Source organism: Carya illinoinensis, chromosome 16 (genome assembly GCF_018687715.1).
Source record: "Carya illinoinensis cultivar Pawnee chromosome 16, C.illinoinensisPawnee_v1, whole genome shotgun sequence".
NCBI classification, from domain to species: Eukaryota; Viridiplantae; Streptophyta; class Magnoliopsida; order Fagales; family Juglandaceae; genus Carya; species Carya illinoinensis.
This window is the reverse complement of record NC_056767.1, coordinates 2759014-2773635: the sequence shown is the minus strand read 5'-3', so window position 1 is coordinate 2773635 and position 14622 is coordinate 2759014. Positions and strand designations below refer to the sequence as shown.

The 14622-nt window shown below is 35.5% G+C and overlaps 3 protein-coding genes across 3 annotated transcripts; all 3 read left to right on the top strand.

Annotated features, from left to right (window-relative positions):
- Positions 1-348: 348 nt before the first annotated feature.
- LOC122299909 (basic form of pathogenesis-related protein 1-like) lies at positions 349-14128 on the top strand. Its single transcript, XM_043110392.1, has 3 exons — positions 349-359; positions 8427-8430; positions 13234-14128. The coding sequence occupies exon 3, from the start codon at positions 13255-13257 to the stop codon at positions 13732-13734; it is 480 nt and encodes a 159-aa protein (XP_042966326.1). The 5' UTR covers positions 349-359; positions 8427-8430; positions 13234-13254; the 3' UTR covers positions 13735-14128.
- LOC122299623 (probable serine/threonine-protein kinase dyrk2) lies at positions 7961-8872 on the top strand. The gene has a single exon (XM_043110011.1). The coding sequence runs from the start codon at positions 7961-7963 to the stop codon at positions 8870-8872; it is 912 nt and encodes a 303-aa protein (XP_042965945.1).
- Positions 10112-11519, top strand: LOC122299908 (pentatricopeptide repeat-containing protein At3g13160, mitochondrial-like). The gene has a single exon (XM_043110391.1). It carries the CDS (start codon positions 10210-10212, stop codon positions 11347-11349), a length of 1140 nt encoding a protein of 379 aa, XP_042966325.1. The 5' UTR covers positions 10112-10209; the 3' UTR covers positions 11350-11519.
- Positions 14129-14622: the final 494 nt, after the last annotated feature.

The window sequence follows — 14622 nt, the reverse complement described above, 5'->3', positions numbered from 1 at the left end:
AACTCAAGTAATCATGAGGAAGAAGCGGTTGTGGCCAAGACACAACCATGGTTTACACCAAAGAAAGGAAGTGTGATTCCAGCAAAGAGGAGGTTAGTTAAAAGAATGATGTTTGATTCCATTGTCCAGTTCATTGCCTCTCTTCTCTGTTCTTGTGGTGGTTCTTCCTCAGGAGTTTCCATTACCAAGCCTAAAAACTACTCTAGCATCTCCTCAAAGATTGTGGCACAACCCAATTCATCATACGGCAGAAAGAATGCAGGCATGTAGTACGTACCACCGTTGCCTTGGAATCCACCATCCTCAGAGACGATCTTACTGTTGGCAATGCATTTAAAGCTGCCTCCTACGTGTTCTCTGTTGTTTCTGTCATGTTTTTCGTCATTTTCTTGTTATGGTAGATGTTGCTGTTACTAGTCATTATAAATGAATTTCCTTAAAGTTTGCTTGGATTTTGATGTTTGATGTGTTTTTATGGCAATTCAAGGGTCCTATTGTCAGATTCATTTACTTAAAATTCTTGCACTGTTCATGAATATTATAAATTAAATACACATGAGACACCATGGTGTGTGTGGTTTATGCACCATTACTGTGTTCGACAATTGGAAAAAGAAAGTCTAGTGTGTAAAATGGTAATTATATAATCATCCTCGATTGGTGTGACACATGGAAGTAATTTTTAATTATGCCCATATTCGTGTTATGCCCATATACGTGTTATGCCTGTTGGACTTTTTGCTCCTTTGGTTAGTTCCACATGGATGGAAAATGGGAAGGAGTAAGCTCTCAAGGTTTATAAATAAAAGGCTTAGTCTCTTAATTTAAGTGCACCAATCAAATGCTTAGTTAGTAACTTTTGACTCTAGTTAAATTCCTCTGTTGTCCATTTTTGTAAAATGGGAAGAGCTGTGAGTTAAAGTTTTTCTAGTGGGGAAAGCTTTGTGGGTGTGTTTGGGGTGAGGAGAGAAATTATGTGATTGTAACAATTTTTTGCATAGTGAATTTTCTTCTCTGGGTCTAGTGGTTTTTCTCCTGTTTTGGAGTTTCCACGTAAAAAAAAAAAGTTTCCACGTAAATTTCTTGTGTTGTTATTATTTCTCTATTTTTTTTTGTTACTCCTGCAAAGGGTAGATCTTAGGGGAGTGAATTTGGAAGGTCCAAATTCCTAACAATGCCCATATAGGTAAACGCAATGCATATATGGGCATTGTCATATAATTCAAGTGGTCCAAAACTCTGGTGGTCCTCCAATAGTGACTTAACTCCTCAGTTTGTTGTGGGGCCATACAATCTTCTGCGAATCCTAAAGTGTCGATAGGGACAGATATAGAAAGGGAATTGAAAAACTTCGATCGATGTAAACACATGTTTGGGGGGGGGGGGGTGTGGCGTGGGTGAGGGGGGAGGGGCATCTTCAATAGTTCAACTGATGTTCACATTTACTCATATGGGTGTGTTCACATTTACTCATGTGGGGCACTGAGAAAATGAAACCCTAGGGTTATGGTTTATTTTCATCTGATACCACGATGAAAGAAAGGCAATATTCAGTATAGAAGAATCGAGAAAGTGAAAATTGAGAATATTATTCCATCATAAAAATAAAACAAAGTATTTATATTTACAGTGTTTAACATCTTAACTATGCTGCACGTACTTACATGTGATCAAGAAGATTTAAAATAATCTTATACACTAATAGTTATCAGAGTTTGCACCCAATGTTCTTCACCAATGATTTGTGGAAATAGGAGCCAAAAGGTGAACATTCTTGATGATGGCATACTTGCACTGCCAATTTCGAGTGCCTTTTGTCCTGCAACTATTTCCAACCATGTCATATTATTCAGGACGTGATATGATGAAGAGAATATATAAAAATAAATTTACGAAAAAATGTGATTTGATGTAATACATTAAATTGTAAAATTATTTTTATTATAAAGTAAATCTAACGGATTATATGAAATCATGTTAGTTTGTAGGTTTATTTTTATATAATCTTTTTTATATTTGTAGCAATTCTTATTTAAAATCTCAACATGATCATTGAGTTAAACACATATATGCATGGTTAGTTCCATGGATTCCACATGATATGAGATCAAACCTATTAATGCACTCTCTCTTTCATTACTGAAAATATGTCAATCGTGATCTGTTTGTAATAATTTCGAGTCATGATTATGGGCTTATAGTCGTATTTTTGCTGCAAATTAATTACTTGCTTTGTTTAGTTAACTATCTTGCATAAACTTGGAATAAGAAATCTAATGACGAATGTAATGAGGTTGAAATCGTTTGCAAAGTAGGACGCACGTGGGCTTGCTCATGTTTGAGGTTGAAATCGTGTTCGAAGTTGTGACATTTAGACGCAAGTGGGCTTGTTCATGTTTACTAAGGTCTTCTGGACAATGACATTGGAGATGCCATGAGACAGCAGCCCATGGTTGGACCACCTGAAATCTTACTATCAAATCGGTAAGTGGTGTAACGATTAGCTGTAACACTGCAGGAGAGAGAGAGAGAGAGAGAGAGAGAGAGGCCAATGGGAGTTTGAGCAGGATACGCACAAGTGGCAGAACAAGTTAATTAGCTGTAACACTGCAGAAAAGAAGCAAAAGAAGAAGATGAAAAGAAAGAAACAAGCGGGCCCAGCTTTTCAAATCTCATTCTATAGATCATGCCCAAGAAAGGACGGCAGTAGGATAGATACCTGAGACGAATCAAAATCCTTTTGGACCCCCCCACCAAAAAAAAAAAAAAAAAAAAAAGAATCTAAATTTCGCCAAAAGATAAGATTGATTAAAAAAGTCTCATGGGCATATAAGATTGTATTGATTACACTGTCCGTTTAGGCGGTGAGAATGTTTCATCTCATCTTATTATTATAATTTTTTTAAATTTATACATAAAATATAATAAATAATTTAATTTTTTTAAAATTTAAAATAATTTAAAATAATAATAAATTAAAAAATAATATTATAATAATATTTTATTCAACTTTTAACTTTTATCTAAAACTATCTATCTCATTTCACTATCTAAACCACACCTAATTGTCACTTTTCTGCCTCGGAACAAACTAGATGATGAAAAAAACTAGGTAATCCCAATAATCTAAAAACCTTTTTTTTTTGTTTTTTTGGTCAAATTGAATAGAAACATGTCATTTTGTTAGCACCAAACCTAAATAATCAAAATCTATTTTTTTTCCCATTAGTTTAAATTTTTGAGACATAATTATTTTATATAGTACAGGAGTAGAGATTTTTTGAATTAACTTTAGAGATAAGTGCTAGTTTAACATGTTTTTTTTTATCTGTAAATTTAAAAGAAAGATATTTAAATTAAATTATACTATGACAGTAGCAATTGCATATTATTTGTGCACGCCTAGGATGTGCAAGCCATTTATTATTATTATTATTATTATTATGAGTTTCATTTCTTTTCAAAAAGACTGAGAATGTGATTTGCACATTTTATTTTTTTAAAAGAAAAATGAAACATTTTCAATACGATGAAAGCTTATAGTTGGCATTACTCTTCTCAACATCCAACCATTTTACAGGTTAAAAAAATTAAATATCATACTAAAAGGCCCGATTGGGATGTTAAGCCTGCAGCAGAACGGGCTAAGGTTCAGTTATCATGAGAAATGGGCTGAGGTAACAGTTATAATGAAACATAGCCGAACCCTTGATAAAGCCCACATCACATATACGAAGCCTCTAAAACAATCTATATATTTAGCTAGTTTTTGTTTTTATTTTTAATTTCTAGGCCCATAAACTTAGAGATATGTGCATGGACCATAGTATTTTCTGATAAGGAAGCCTTCATTGAAAAAAAAGGAAAAGAAGAGGAAAACGAGTCAAAATATTGCAATTCAAAAGAGAAAGTGATTTGGCACACCAAAGTGTCGAGACTCTAAACAGATAATCGTTTGCTTGCTTCTGCATATTTCATCACTGAATTGGGTCATAAATCTAGGTTCTAATTGGTTGTAGGAGTCTTTGAGAAGAGGCCGAAGATAGGCAGAGAAAAGCCAGGAGAGAGACTGTTGGTGAAGCAGAACCAGAGTGAACAAACGAAGGCCAAGACCATAGGAGAGGTGGTTGAGGGGATGAACTCAATTGATCATGAGGAAGAAGCGGTTGTGGCCAAGACGCAACCATGTTTTACACCAAAGAAAGGAAGTGTAATTCCAGCAAAGAGGAGGTTAGTTAAAAGAATGATGTTTGATTCTATTGTCCAAATCATTACCTCTCTTTTCTGTTCTTGTGGTGGTTCTTCCTCAGGAGTTTCCATTACCAAGTCTAAAAACTACTCTAGCAGCTCCTCAAAGGTTGCGACACAGCCCAATTCATCATACGGCAGAAAGAATGCAGGCATGTAGTACTACCACCATTGCCTTGGACTCCACCATCCTCAGAGACGATCTTACTGTTGGCAATGCATTAAAGCTGCCTCCTACCTGTTCTCTGCTGTTGCTATCTTGTTTTTCGTCATTTTCTTGTTATGTTACGTAGATGATGCTGTTACTGGTCATTATAAATGAATTTCCTTGAAGTGTGCTTGAATTTTGACGTTTGATGTGTTTTTATGGCAATTCAAGGGTGTCTTGTTCAGTGTTTGTAGTTGTTTCTCAGGCTTTTCCACAGGACAAATCCTTGTATAGTTTGTGTTGTATAGAATTGGCATTTTAATGATTTGTTGTCTACTGCTATTGTCAGATTCATTTACTTAAAATCCTTGCACTGCTCATAAATATTATAAATTAAATACACATCATACACCATTGCGTGTGTGGTTTATGCACCATTACTGTGAAAATGGTAAATTATATAATCATCCTCAGTTACGCCAATTGGTGTGACACGTTGAAGTAATTTTTAATCATGCCCATATACGTGTTATGCCCATATAGGAAAACGCAACACACACCCACAAATATATATTTTATATATATATGGGCATGTCATTTAATTCAAGTGGTCCAAAACTCTTCTGGTCCTCCAAAAGTGACTTAACTCCTCAGTTTGTTATTGGGCCATACAATCTTCTACGAATCTAAAATGTTGAGGGCACATAGAAAAGGATTTGAAAGTTAACCGATGTTCATACTTTCATGTGTTTTGTTTTTTGTTTTTTTGGGCGGGCGTGCCCCGGGGGGGGGGGGGGGGGGGGGGGGGGGGTGAGGAGGGAGGAGGGGGGGTGGTGTTTGGGGAGAGGAGGGAGGAGGGGCATCTTCAACAGTTCAACTGATGTTCACATTTACTCGTATGGGTTTGTTGGCAGTTGTTTGTTCATTATCACAGAGTTCGCACCCAATATTCTTTGTTAATGATTTGTTGAAATAGGAGCCAAAAGGTGAATCTTGATGATGGCATACTTAGCCTGCCAATTTCTATTCCTTTTGGACGTGATGTGATGAAAAAATTATATAAAAATAAATTTACTAATTGACGTGATTTGATATAATACATTAAATTGTAAAATTATTTTTATTATAAAATAAATTTAACGGATTATATAAAATTATATCAATTTATAAGTTTATTTTTATATAATCATTTTGAGTATGTAGCAATTCTCATTTAAAATCTTCTTTTGAGTTATAACACATATGGTTAGTTCCACGGATTCCATTTGACATGAGATCAAACCTATTAATGCACCCTTCCTTTCATTACTGAAAATATGTCAATCTTGATCTGCTTGTAATCATTTCGAGTCATGATTATGGGCTTATAGTCGGTATTTTTGCTGCAAATTACTTGCTTTGTTTAGTGAACCATCTTGCATAAACTTGGAATAAGAAACCTAAAGACGAATAGAATGAGGTTGAAAACTTGAAATCGTATCCGAAGTAGGACATGTTAGACGCACGTGGGCTTGTTCATGTTTGAGGTTGAAGTCGTTTTCGAAGTAGGGACATGTTAGACGCAAGTGGGCTTGTTCATGTTTGTGGTTGAAATCGTTTTCAAAGTAGGGACATGTTAGACTTAAGTGGGCTTGTTCATGTTTACTGAGGTCATCTGGACAATGACATTGGAGATGCCACGAGGCAGGAGCCCAAGGTTGGACCACCTGGCATCATACTATCAATCGGTGGTGACATTAATGCCTATTGCCTAATTTGCCTGTGGTCTTTTTTTTTTTGTTCTTTCCTTTCTTCTTTTCTTGTTAACCATTTCCAACGTGAAATGAAATGGGTATCTTTGATCAGATTTTGGATACCCTCATATGCATTTTTCGATCAATGTTTGGCAAAGATTACATCTACTCAGAATTAAAAGGTGTTCCATCTTAGAGAGAGAGAGAGAGAGAGAGAGAGAGAGAGAGAGAGGGAGGCCAATGGGAGTTTGAGCAGGATACGCACTAGAAGTGGTAGAACAATTAATTAACTTGTAAAACACTGCAGAAAAGAAGCAAAAGAAGAAGATGGAAAGAAAAGAAGCAAGCTGGCCCAGCTTTTCAAATCTCATTATGGCTCATGCCCAAGACAGGACGGCAGCAAGATACCTGAGAAGAATCGTACTCCTTTTGGTCCCAAAATAAAAAACAAAAGAATCTAAATTTGGCTAAAAGATAAGATGGATTTTTTATTAAAAAAAAAAAAAAAATCTTGTGGGCAGATAAGATTGTATTGATTACACTAATTGTCACTTTTCTGCCTCGGAACAAACCTCAGATGATGAAAAAAAACTAGGTAATCCCAACTGAAGTAATGTAAAAACCTTTTTTTTTTTTGTCAAATTGAATAGAAACATGTCATTTTGTTAGCACCAAACCTAAATAATCAAAATCTTTTTTTTTCCATTAGTTTAAATTTTTAAAATAAATAATTATTTTATATGATATAAGAACAAAGATTTCGAATTAACTTTTGAGAGAAGTAGTAGTTTAATATGTTTTTTATCAGTAAACTTAAAAGAAGGATACTTAGATTAAATTATATATGACAGCTTAAATTGCATATTATTTTTGTACGCCTATGTTGTGCAAGCCATTTTTTTTATTGTGAGTTTCATTTTTTTTCAAAATGACTGAATATAATTTGCACATTTTATTTATTTTTTAAATTAAAAATAAAAATTTTCAATACGTTCTTAATTTATACATAGCATTATTCTTGTCAATATTCAACCCTTTTACCGGTTAGAAAAAACTGAAAAATTAAATAGCAAACGAAAAGGTCCTATTTGGATGTTAAGCCTGCGGCAGAACGGGCTAAGGTTCATTTATCTTGAGAAATGGGCTGAGGTAACAGTTCTAATGAAACATAGCCGAAGCCTTGATAAGCCCACATCACATATGCGAAGCCTCTAAAACTATCTATATATTTTGCTAGTTTTTGTTTTTATTTTTAATTTCTAGGCCCATAAACTTAGAGATATGTGCATGGACCATAGTATTTTCTGATAAGGAAGCCTTCATTAAAAAAGAAAAAAAAAAAAAAGAAAAAAGAAAAGGAAAACGAGTCAGAATATTGTAATTCAAAAGAGAAAGTGATTTGGCACACCAAAGTGTCTAGACTCTAATCAGATAATCGTTTGCTTGCTTCTGCATATTTCATCACTGAATTCGGTCATAAATCTGGGTTCTAGTTGGTTGGTGCAGAAGGCTAAGCTCAAAGGAAAGGTGGCTCTTACTGAAATACAATGAGCCACCCTTTAATCTTCTATTCCCACTGGGAAATGATGAAAGTTAAGAAGCGAGCATCATTTCCCCTTCACAAGACAACCGTTGTGCAACGGGTTTCATACCCGGCAATCAAATTCAAACTGTCTGAAAAGTAAAAGCCATCCTTCCACTTTTTTTTCCCTTTCCCTTTTCAAATACAAATCCGGGCTTTTGTATATATAAATTTGTCACTTTGTTCTACATGCAGGCCTGCGGTACTCATTTTTCTCGTTTGCTAGCATCTGAATCAAAATCCATCAAAATGGGTTCTTGCATTAGCACATGTAGACCCAAGAAACATTCCCTTGAAGAGTTCAAGCATGTCCAAGACAAGCTTGTGATCTCACAAGCTCCTAAAACTCCCATTCCTCATCAGTACTCTAACAAGATTTCTCCGTCTCCCCCTTCCCCTCCTACTTCAACATCTTCCACTTCTTCCCTCTCTTGCACCGCCGGTAGCACCACTGCCAGCTCGTGCTCATCGTTGTCATCGAGTGCATCTTCGGTCTTGAGCTCGAAAGACAGATCGTTCTCCAGCGAGTTCTTGTGGTCGTGTGTTAAGGCGAACCCACATATTGTACGTATCAATTCAATCAGGGAAAATGCTATTTTGTTCTCGCCTGCTAAAGTTTATGCCCAAAAGCCAGACTTGGTGTCAAAACCAATGGTGGCACCGGTGAAACATTCAATCCCAAAGAAGGTTGCTAGCTCTACACCACAGAAGAGAGTCCGGTCAAGCTCACCAACACCTCTACCCCGGCAGAAGAGTTTTCGGAGGGAGCCCGAGGGGTCGAGTCCTGCATATTCTGTACCAAACAGAATTCAGAGGTCACCCTCTCCAAGCTGGAGATACAATGGTGATAGATATAGAGCTTTTTTGACAAACACCTCTATAGAAAGTCATTCAAAGCGTATGGTTGGCTTGAGGTCTAACACTGTGAGTTCTGTGCCATCATCTGTGAGGAATGAAACACTTAGGCCAGCAAGTCCAAGCAATTCAAGCCGCCGACGCCCTTATTTGAGGAATAGGGAGATGCAAATCCACAGAGTTGGTTCCAAAATTGATGAGGTTGCAGTTGGAAAAGCAGTCTCTGATCATGACATGGACTCCATTCCCATGGAGGAGGACATTGACAATCCTCTTATCTCCTTGGATTGTTTCATCTTTCTGTAGATTTGAGTGTGTCAGCATATAGCATGGTGTTCATAGCATTCTTTTTCTCTCTTTCATCACTTATCTTCTGCCTTCATTCATGATCAGGTTTTGAAAATGATCAACTGGATCAATTTCCCCATTTTGTCTGTGGTTATGGGTCCCTTTTTTCCCCTTTGTATTTTGTTTGTTGTGTATGAATTTGTTATTTTCACACCAATATATAATTAATGAAGTTTTAAGTCTTGTTGTTTGGGAGCAATGGAGCATGTTTCTGGGTAAGCGCTGGGCACATGATGGCATTGGTTTGGTGTTTGTAACTTCGTTATTACCAACTCTAACTCTGTTTCCCTGTGTCTCTAGTCCACTTAGCCCATCATTTTTGTATAAGAACTACTACAAATACAAAAAAACTATAAGAAAGTACATTCACAAACTAATATGATTTCATAAAATTTGTTAAACCTAGTTTACAATAAAAATAATTTTACAGTATGATATATCATATTAAACAGTTTGTGGTTTACTTTTATGCAATTCTTTTGTGATTAAAATATTTCTCTTTTTATCCATCTAAATATATAAAAATTGATTTCGATAATATTTATAATTATTCTAGTAATTTTCTTAGATTTTATTAATTGGTCAATAAATATTATAAAATCTTGTTAGGTACTAATTTATTTAACTCTAGAGTTACAATATTTATAGATCAAGTTGATCTCAAGCATATATTGCCACTATAAACAGCCTCTAGGTTTGGTTTGGATACTTAGGTGATCTCAGATGATTTGTAAATAGTAGTATTTTATAAATCCTATTAAGATATGTTTGAATGTATAAAATAATTAGAGATATGTGTTTGGATGTATAAAGTAGGTTGAGATAGGTTTAACTTTCAACTGTTGAAGATTATATTAATGATTGGTTTGAGATTAATTGTGATGATTTTGAAATTCAACATAGTTAGTTTTTACTATTTGAAGAGAGGATTTTGAATTGTAATTACATATAGATTAGAGAAGTGGTGAAGAGAGTGAAGTATAAATAAATTTCACAAAAGTCAATTCTTAAGTTGATATTGATTTCCGTAATATATTAAATTTATTATATAATAAAAATTACTTTATAATGGTAATATGATGTACAATATTAAATTATATTAATTTATAAATTTATTTTTATGAAATCGTTTAGATTATTTTTGTGAATTAAAAGTATTTATCCTTGGATTATATAGCTAAGAGAATCGTGATAAAAAGGAAAGAGAGAAATAGCCGAAATCCTTGCCTCATTTTTAGCTCCTTCCGTCCGCTTCCTGTCTTCCAAACCCCAAAACTCCCCAACAAGCATGAACGATGTGGTTTTCTGGCATTGTTCGCCGCTCTTTCTCCACTTTTCTCCAACCTGAATCAACAACTAGCATAAAATCCATTGCAAATGATCTCTACAGAGAACGCAACCTCGAGCTCCTCGTCCACAAGTTCAAGAAGTCCTCCGAGCTTCGTCGTTTTCGCACCCGAGCTGGTATTTATGAAGACATGGTCCGCCGGCTCGCCAAGGCAAAACGCTTCAGATGGATCGAGGAGATCCTTGAAGACCAAAAGAAGTATGAGGATATCTCTAAAGAAGGTTTCACGGTCCGGCTGATCTCATTATACGGAAAATCAGGCATGTTCTATCATGCCAAAAGACTGTTTGATGAAATGCCAGAGAGAAGTTGCAGCCAGACTATTCTTTCGTTCAATGCACTTTTAGGAGCTTGTGTGAACTCGAAGAAGTTTGATTTGGTTAATGAGCTTTTTAAGGAGTTGCCAACGAAACTGTCCATAGAACCAGATTTGGTCTCCTATAATACAGCTATTAAGGCATTTTGTCACATGGGTTGGTTTGATTCGGCCGTTTCAATGCTGGATGAGTTGCAGACGCATGGTGTGGAGCCAGATTTGTTTACTTTCAATACGCTTTTGAATGGGTTATACGGAAAGGGTCGTTTTTTGGATGGTGAAAACATATGGGATAGAATGAAGAAGACTAACATTGATCCTGACATTAGGAGCTATAATGCAAAGTTGATTGGATTGGCATCACAGAAGAAAACCATAGTGGCAGTCGAGTTAATGGAAGAAATGAAGACCAGAGAAGTCAAGCCCAACGCGTTTAGTTTCAATGCTGTGATTGAAGGATACGTTAACGAGGGAAACTTGGAGGAAGCTAAGTGGTGGTACGATAATATAGGAGAGAGAAAGGGTGCCCCAGGTAAAAGGACTTTCGAGATAGTTGTTCCCTATATTTGTGAGAAGGGTGAGCTGGGCCTCGCCTTTGAATTGTGCAAGGAGATTTTCAGAAGAAGTTTCTTGGTTGATGTTTCGTTATTGCAGCTGGTGGTGGATGGACTGGTTATGGAGTCCAAAATGAAGGAAGCTAAGAAGCTCGTGCAACTTGGAAAGACAAATAGTTACTGTCGGTATGACCTGACATTGCCTTCAGTTGTTTAGTGCTATGGCTTTCCTATGTTTATGTGAAAATTGCATCCAGGTGAAAGCGTGCAGTTGTTTTCCTGTTCATGTATATCAGTTCAGCAGCAAGCAAATCAAGAACCTCAAATCGCTGCAGCATAATTCCCATTACAGTTTTAACATATATATTGAAATTCTTTAAATCATAAGTGAGAGGAATCCCACTACTCGTAAAAAAAAAAAACCTAAGAAAGAAAGCAGCTTTATAAGGTTTGAAGTTTTGCAACTGATCTACATATGAGAAACCTATGAAGCAGGGCGACTCAATACAAACTGAGGCCTAAGGCAATTTTTCTTTTGTTGAAAAGTAACCTCGTATATTCATCAAAATTAAGAATCACCAGTACAATATGACTCCTTACAAACTTGTATAGATATAAAGTTTGGACACTCATCAATCCAAATCTGATCCTGCTCAACTAATAAAGCTTTTTTTGCTAACAAATGTGCAACTTCATTTCCTTTCTCTTTTTATAAACTGAATCTTCCATGGCCTTCTTTCTCTTAACACAGCTTTGACATCCTCTACTATATGCCCACCAGGCGAAATTTAAGTTAGTCATTCATAATTATAATACAATAAAATATAAATTATTATATAGAATATTTTCAAAATTTTCAACAAAATGAGATTTTATTTAAAATTTTTAAATAAAGTTTTTTTTTGAATTTATATTTAATACAACAACTTAAAATGAGGTCTCAATGTAAATTTTGTACCTCAATTTAGCAAGATCTTAAAAAATATTTAAAATAAAAATAATTCATTGTATTAAATATTAAATTTAGTATTATGGGGGCCTGCACACATTGAAAAATATTAAAGTTATTTAAAATTTTATTTAATGAAATGGTTTTAAAAAAAAAAAAATCTCATTTTTAATTTTGGGGGCCTTACATAGGGTGAGGGCCTTAGGCAATGACCTAAATGGCCTTACCATTGAGCTGACCCTACTATAAAGATGAGAGAATTAAGCACTTCGCATCCCGGTTAGATCTCTGCATGTGACAGACCATCAAGATCGACAGCCTTAAGGCAGGTAAACTAGTCTAACAAAGTCGTAAGCTGCAAATTGCTCAAGGAATTGTTAAATTTATTAAATAAAAAATACTTTATGTAATTAAATTAGCATAGTCTCATATATTATGCAATAAATAAAATTTTGGTTGAGCAACTCGATCTTCTATCCCTTACTCTCCTTTATTGCTTATAAGTTATAACGCAGATTCATAATCTAGTTTGATTGCTGATGGGGTTGTGGTTTTGCTGAAATGTATTCTCCTGATCAATGAAGGTAATTGCATCTTTTACTTGGACATCATGAACCTGTACCGATTTATTCTTGTATGCGATTTCCTAAATATCACTCTTGGATTTTGAGTGAATAATTTGTTTATGAGAAAAGGTGTTTAATCATGGTACATCACACAAGCAAAACCCTACGTAAACTTGAAGGGAGAAAATGAAAAAAAAAAAAAAAAAAAACTGTTTTTAAGACACCTGATAAAGCCTCGAATAATCCTATCTAGCTTGAAGTTAGCTTTTATTTGCATTGTACATAATTAGAAGTCTGGAACAGTATATAAGGGATAAAAATAGCTTGGGAGATAAGGTCATCAGACAAACCATTTCCCATAAATACGACGATGATATGACTATTTCTCCCCAAGAACCTAAAATCCTGAATCTGGAAGTGCCTTCAAAATGCCTATAATTAGGCTAAGGCTTTTCTTAGCATTTGCATTGTGAATAATTAGAAATTTGTGACACATTCGGGAGAAAAATAAGGAGATAGCATTTACTAGATATTGCCTATAAATACCGCAACCAACCATATGTTTCCATTCAACCTAATAAACAAGACCCAGTGAAATACCTTTGAAATGGGGTTTTCAAGCAAGATTTCTCTGTTCCTATGCCTGGTGGGGTTAACCCTAGCTCATGTTTCTCTAGCTCAAAACTCTATCCAAGACTTTGTGAACGCACACAATGCGGCTCGTGCCGAAGTGGGTGTCGGTCCAATTTCTTGGAACAAGACCCTTGCAGACTATGCTCAGAATTATGGTAACAAGAGGAGGGACTGCGTGTTGGAGCATTCAATGGGGCCGTATTCAGAGAACATTGCTTCAGGCTGGAGTGGCTTTACAGCATTAGAGGCTGTGAAGATGTGGGTAGATGAGAAGCCATTCTATGACTATAAGACTAACAAGTGTGTGAAGGAAGAATGCTTACATTACACTCAGATTATCTGGCGGGACACGACGAGTCTGGGCTGTGCCAGGGTAAGGTGTGACAGTGGTGGTATATTTGTGACTTGTAACTATTCTCCTCCAGGAAATAACGAGGGGGAAAGGCCTTATTAGGTCTTGCTCAGATACCCAAGAATACTCAAATTCCCCGCTGATTATGCTACCAAGCTACAATATAAGTTGAATTTGTCATTATTCTCAATGACATTCTTTTGTTTTTTGAATTTGGCATTATTCTATTCCCAAATTTCTCATAATAATTTTATGTAGTCTTTTGTTTCTAACATAAGTACTATAAATTCAAAATAATCATGCAAGGCAATCGATTATTTATATAAGAATTGCTATATTATATAGCAAATTTGAATGTGCCATAGCATGTGTCTTGATCGAGGGATGTATATAAAGGTTTTGGTTGTGTGGGCTATATTACAATGTTAGTGAGCTTTGACGTGCGTCCTTGTTGCCCTATGAATATAGATTGAATAATATTACTTCTCATTCTAAATCTTGTTATATATAGTCATATTAGTCGGTAATATGGTACATTTTGAATAATTTCATATGCCAACTAATTAACTATGTAGTGTGTGTGTATATATATATATATATATATATATTTATGTGGAACTCAAAACAATTATGACATTTATCATGAATTCACGAGTAGTGGAGAAAGAGAGCGGATTACTAAGGGAGAAATTCATAGATATTGTATTGATTATAACCCTATAAAGTTAAGTCAATAGAAGGTATAGTGGTGAATCGTGATCCTAATCAGATAGTTTTTGGCTTGATTGTGACGCCCCCAAATCCCCACACACGGATGCGGGAAAATCGAGACGTCCGGATGGTGACAACCCGGGTCACCACCCTAAGGACGGGTGCCAAGTGTGTGCAAAGGCAACATATGTGCACGAAAAAACACGTAGTGGATAACGAATGTCATATAACTAAGTACCAGAATTTTTCTTAACGTAATACAAGCTGTTTAAAACATAC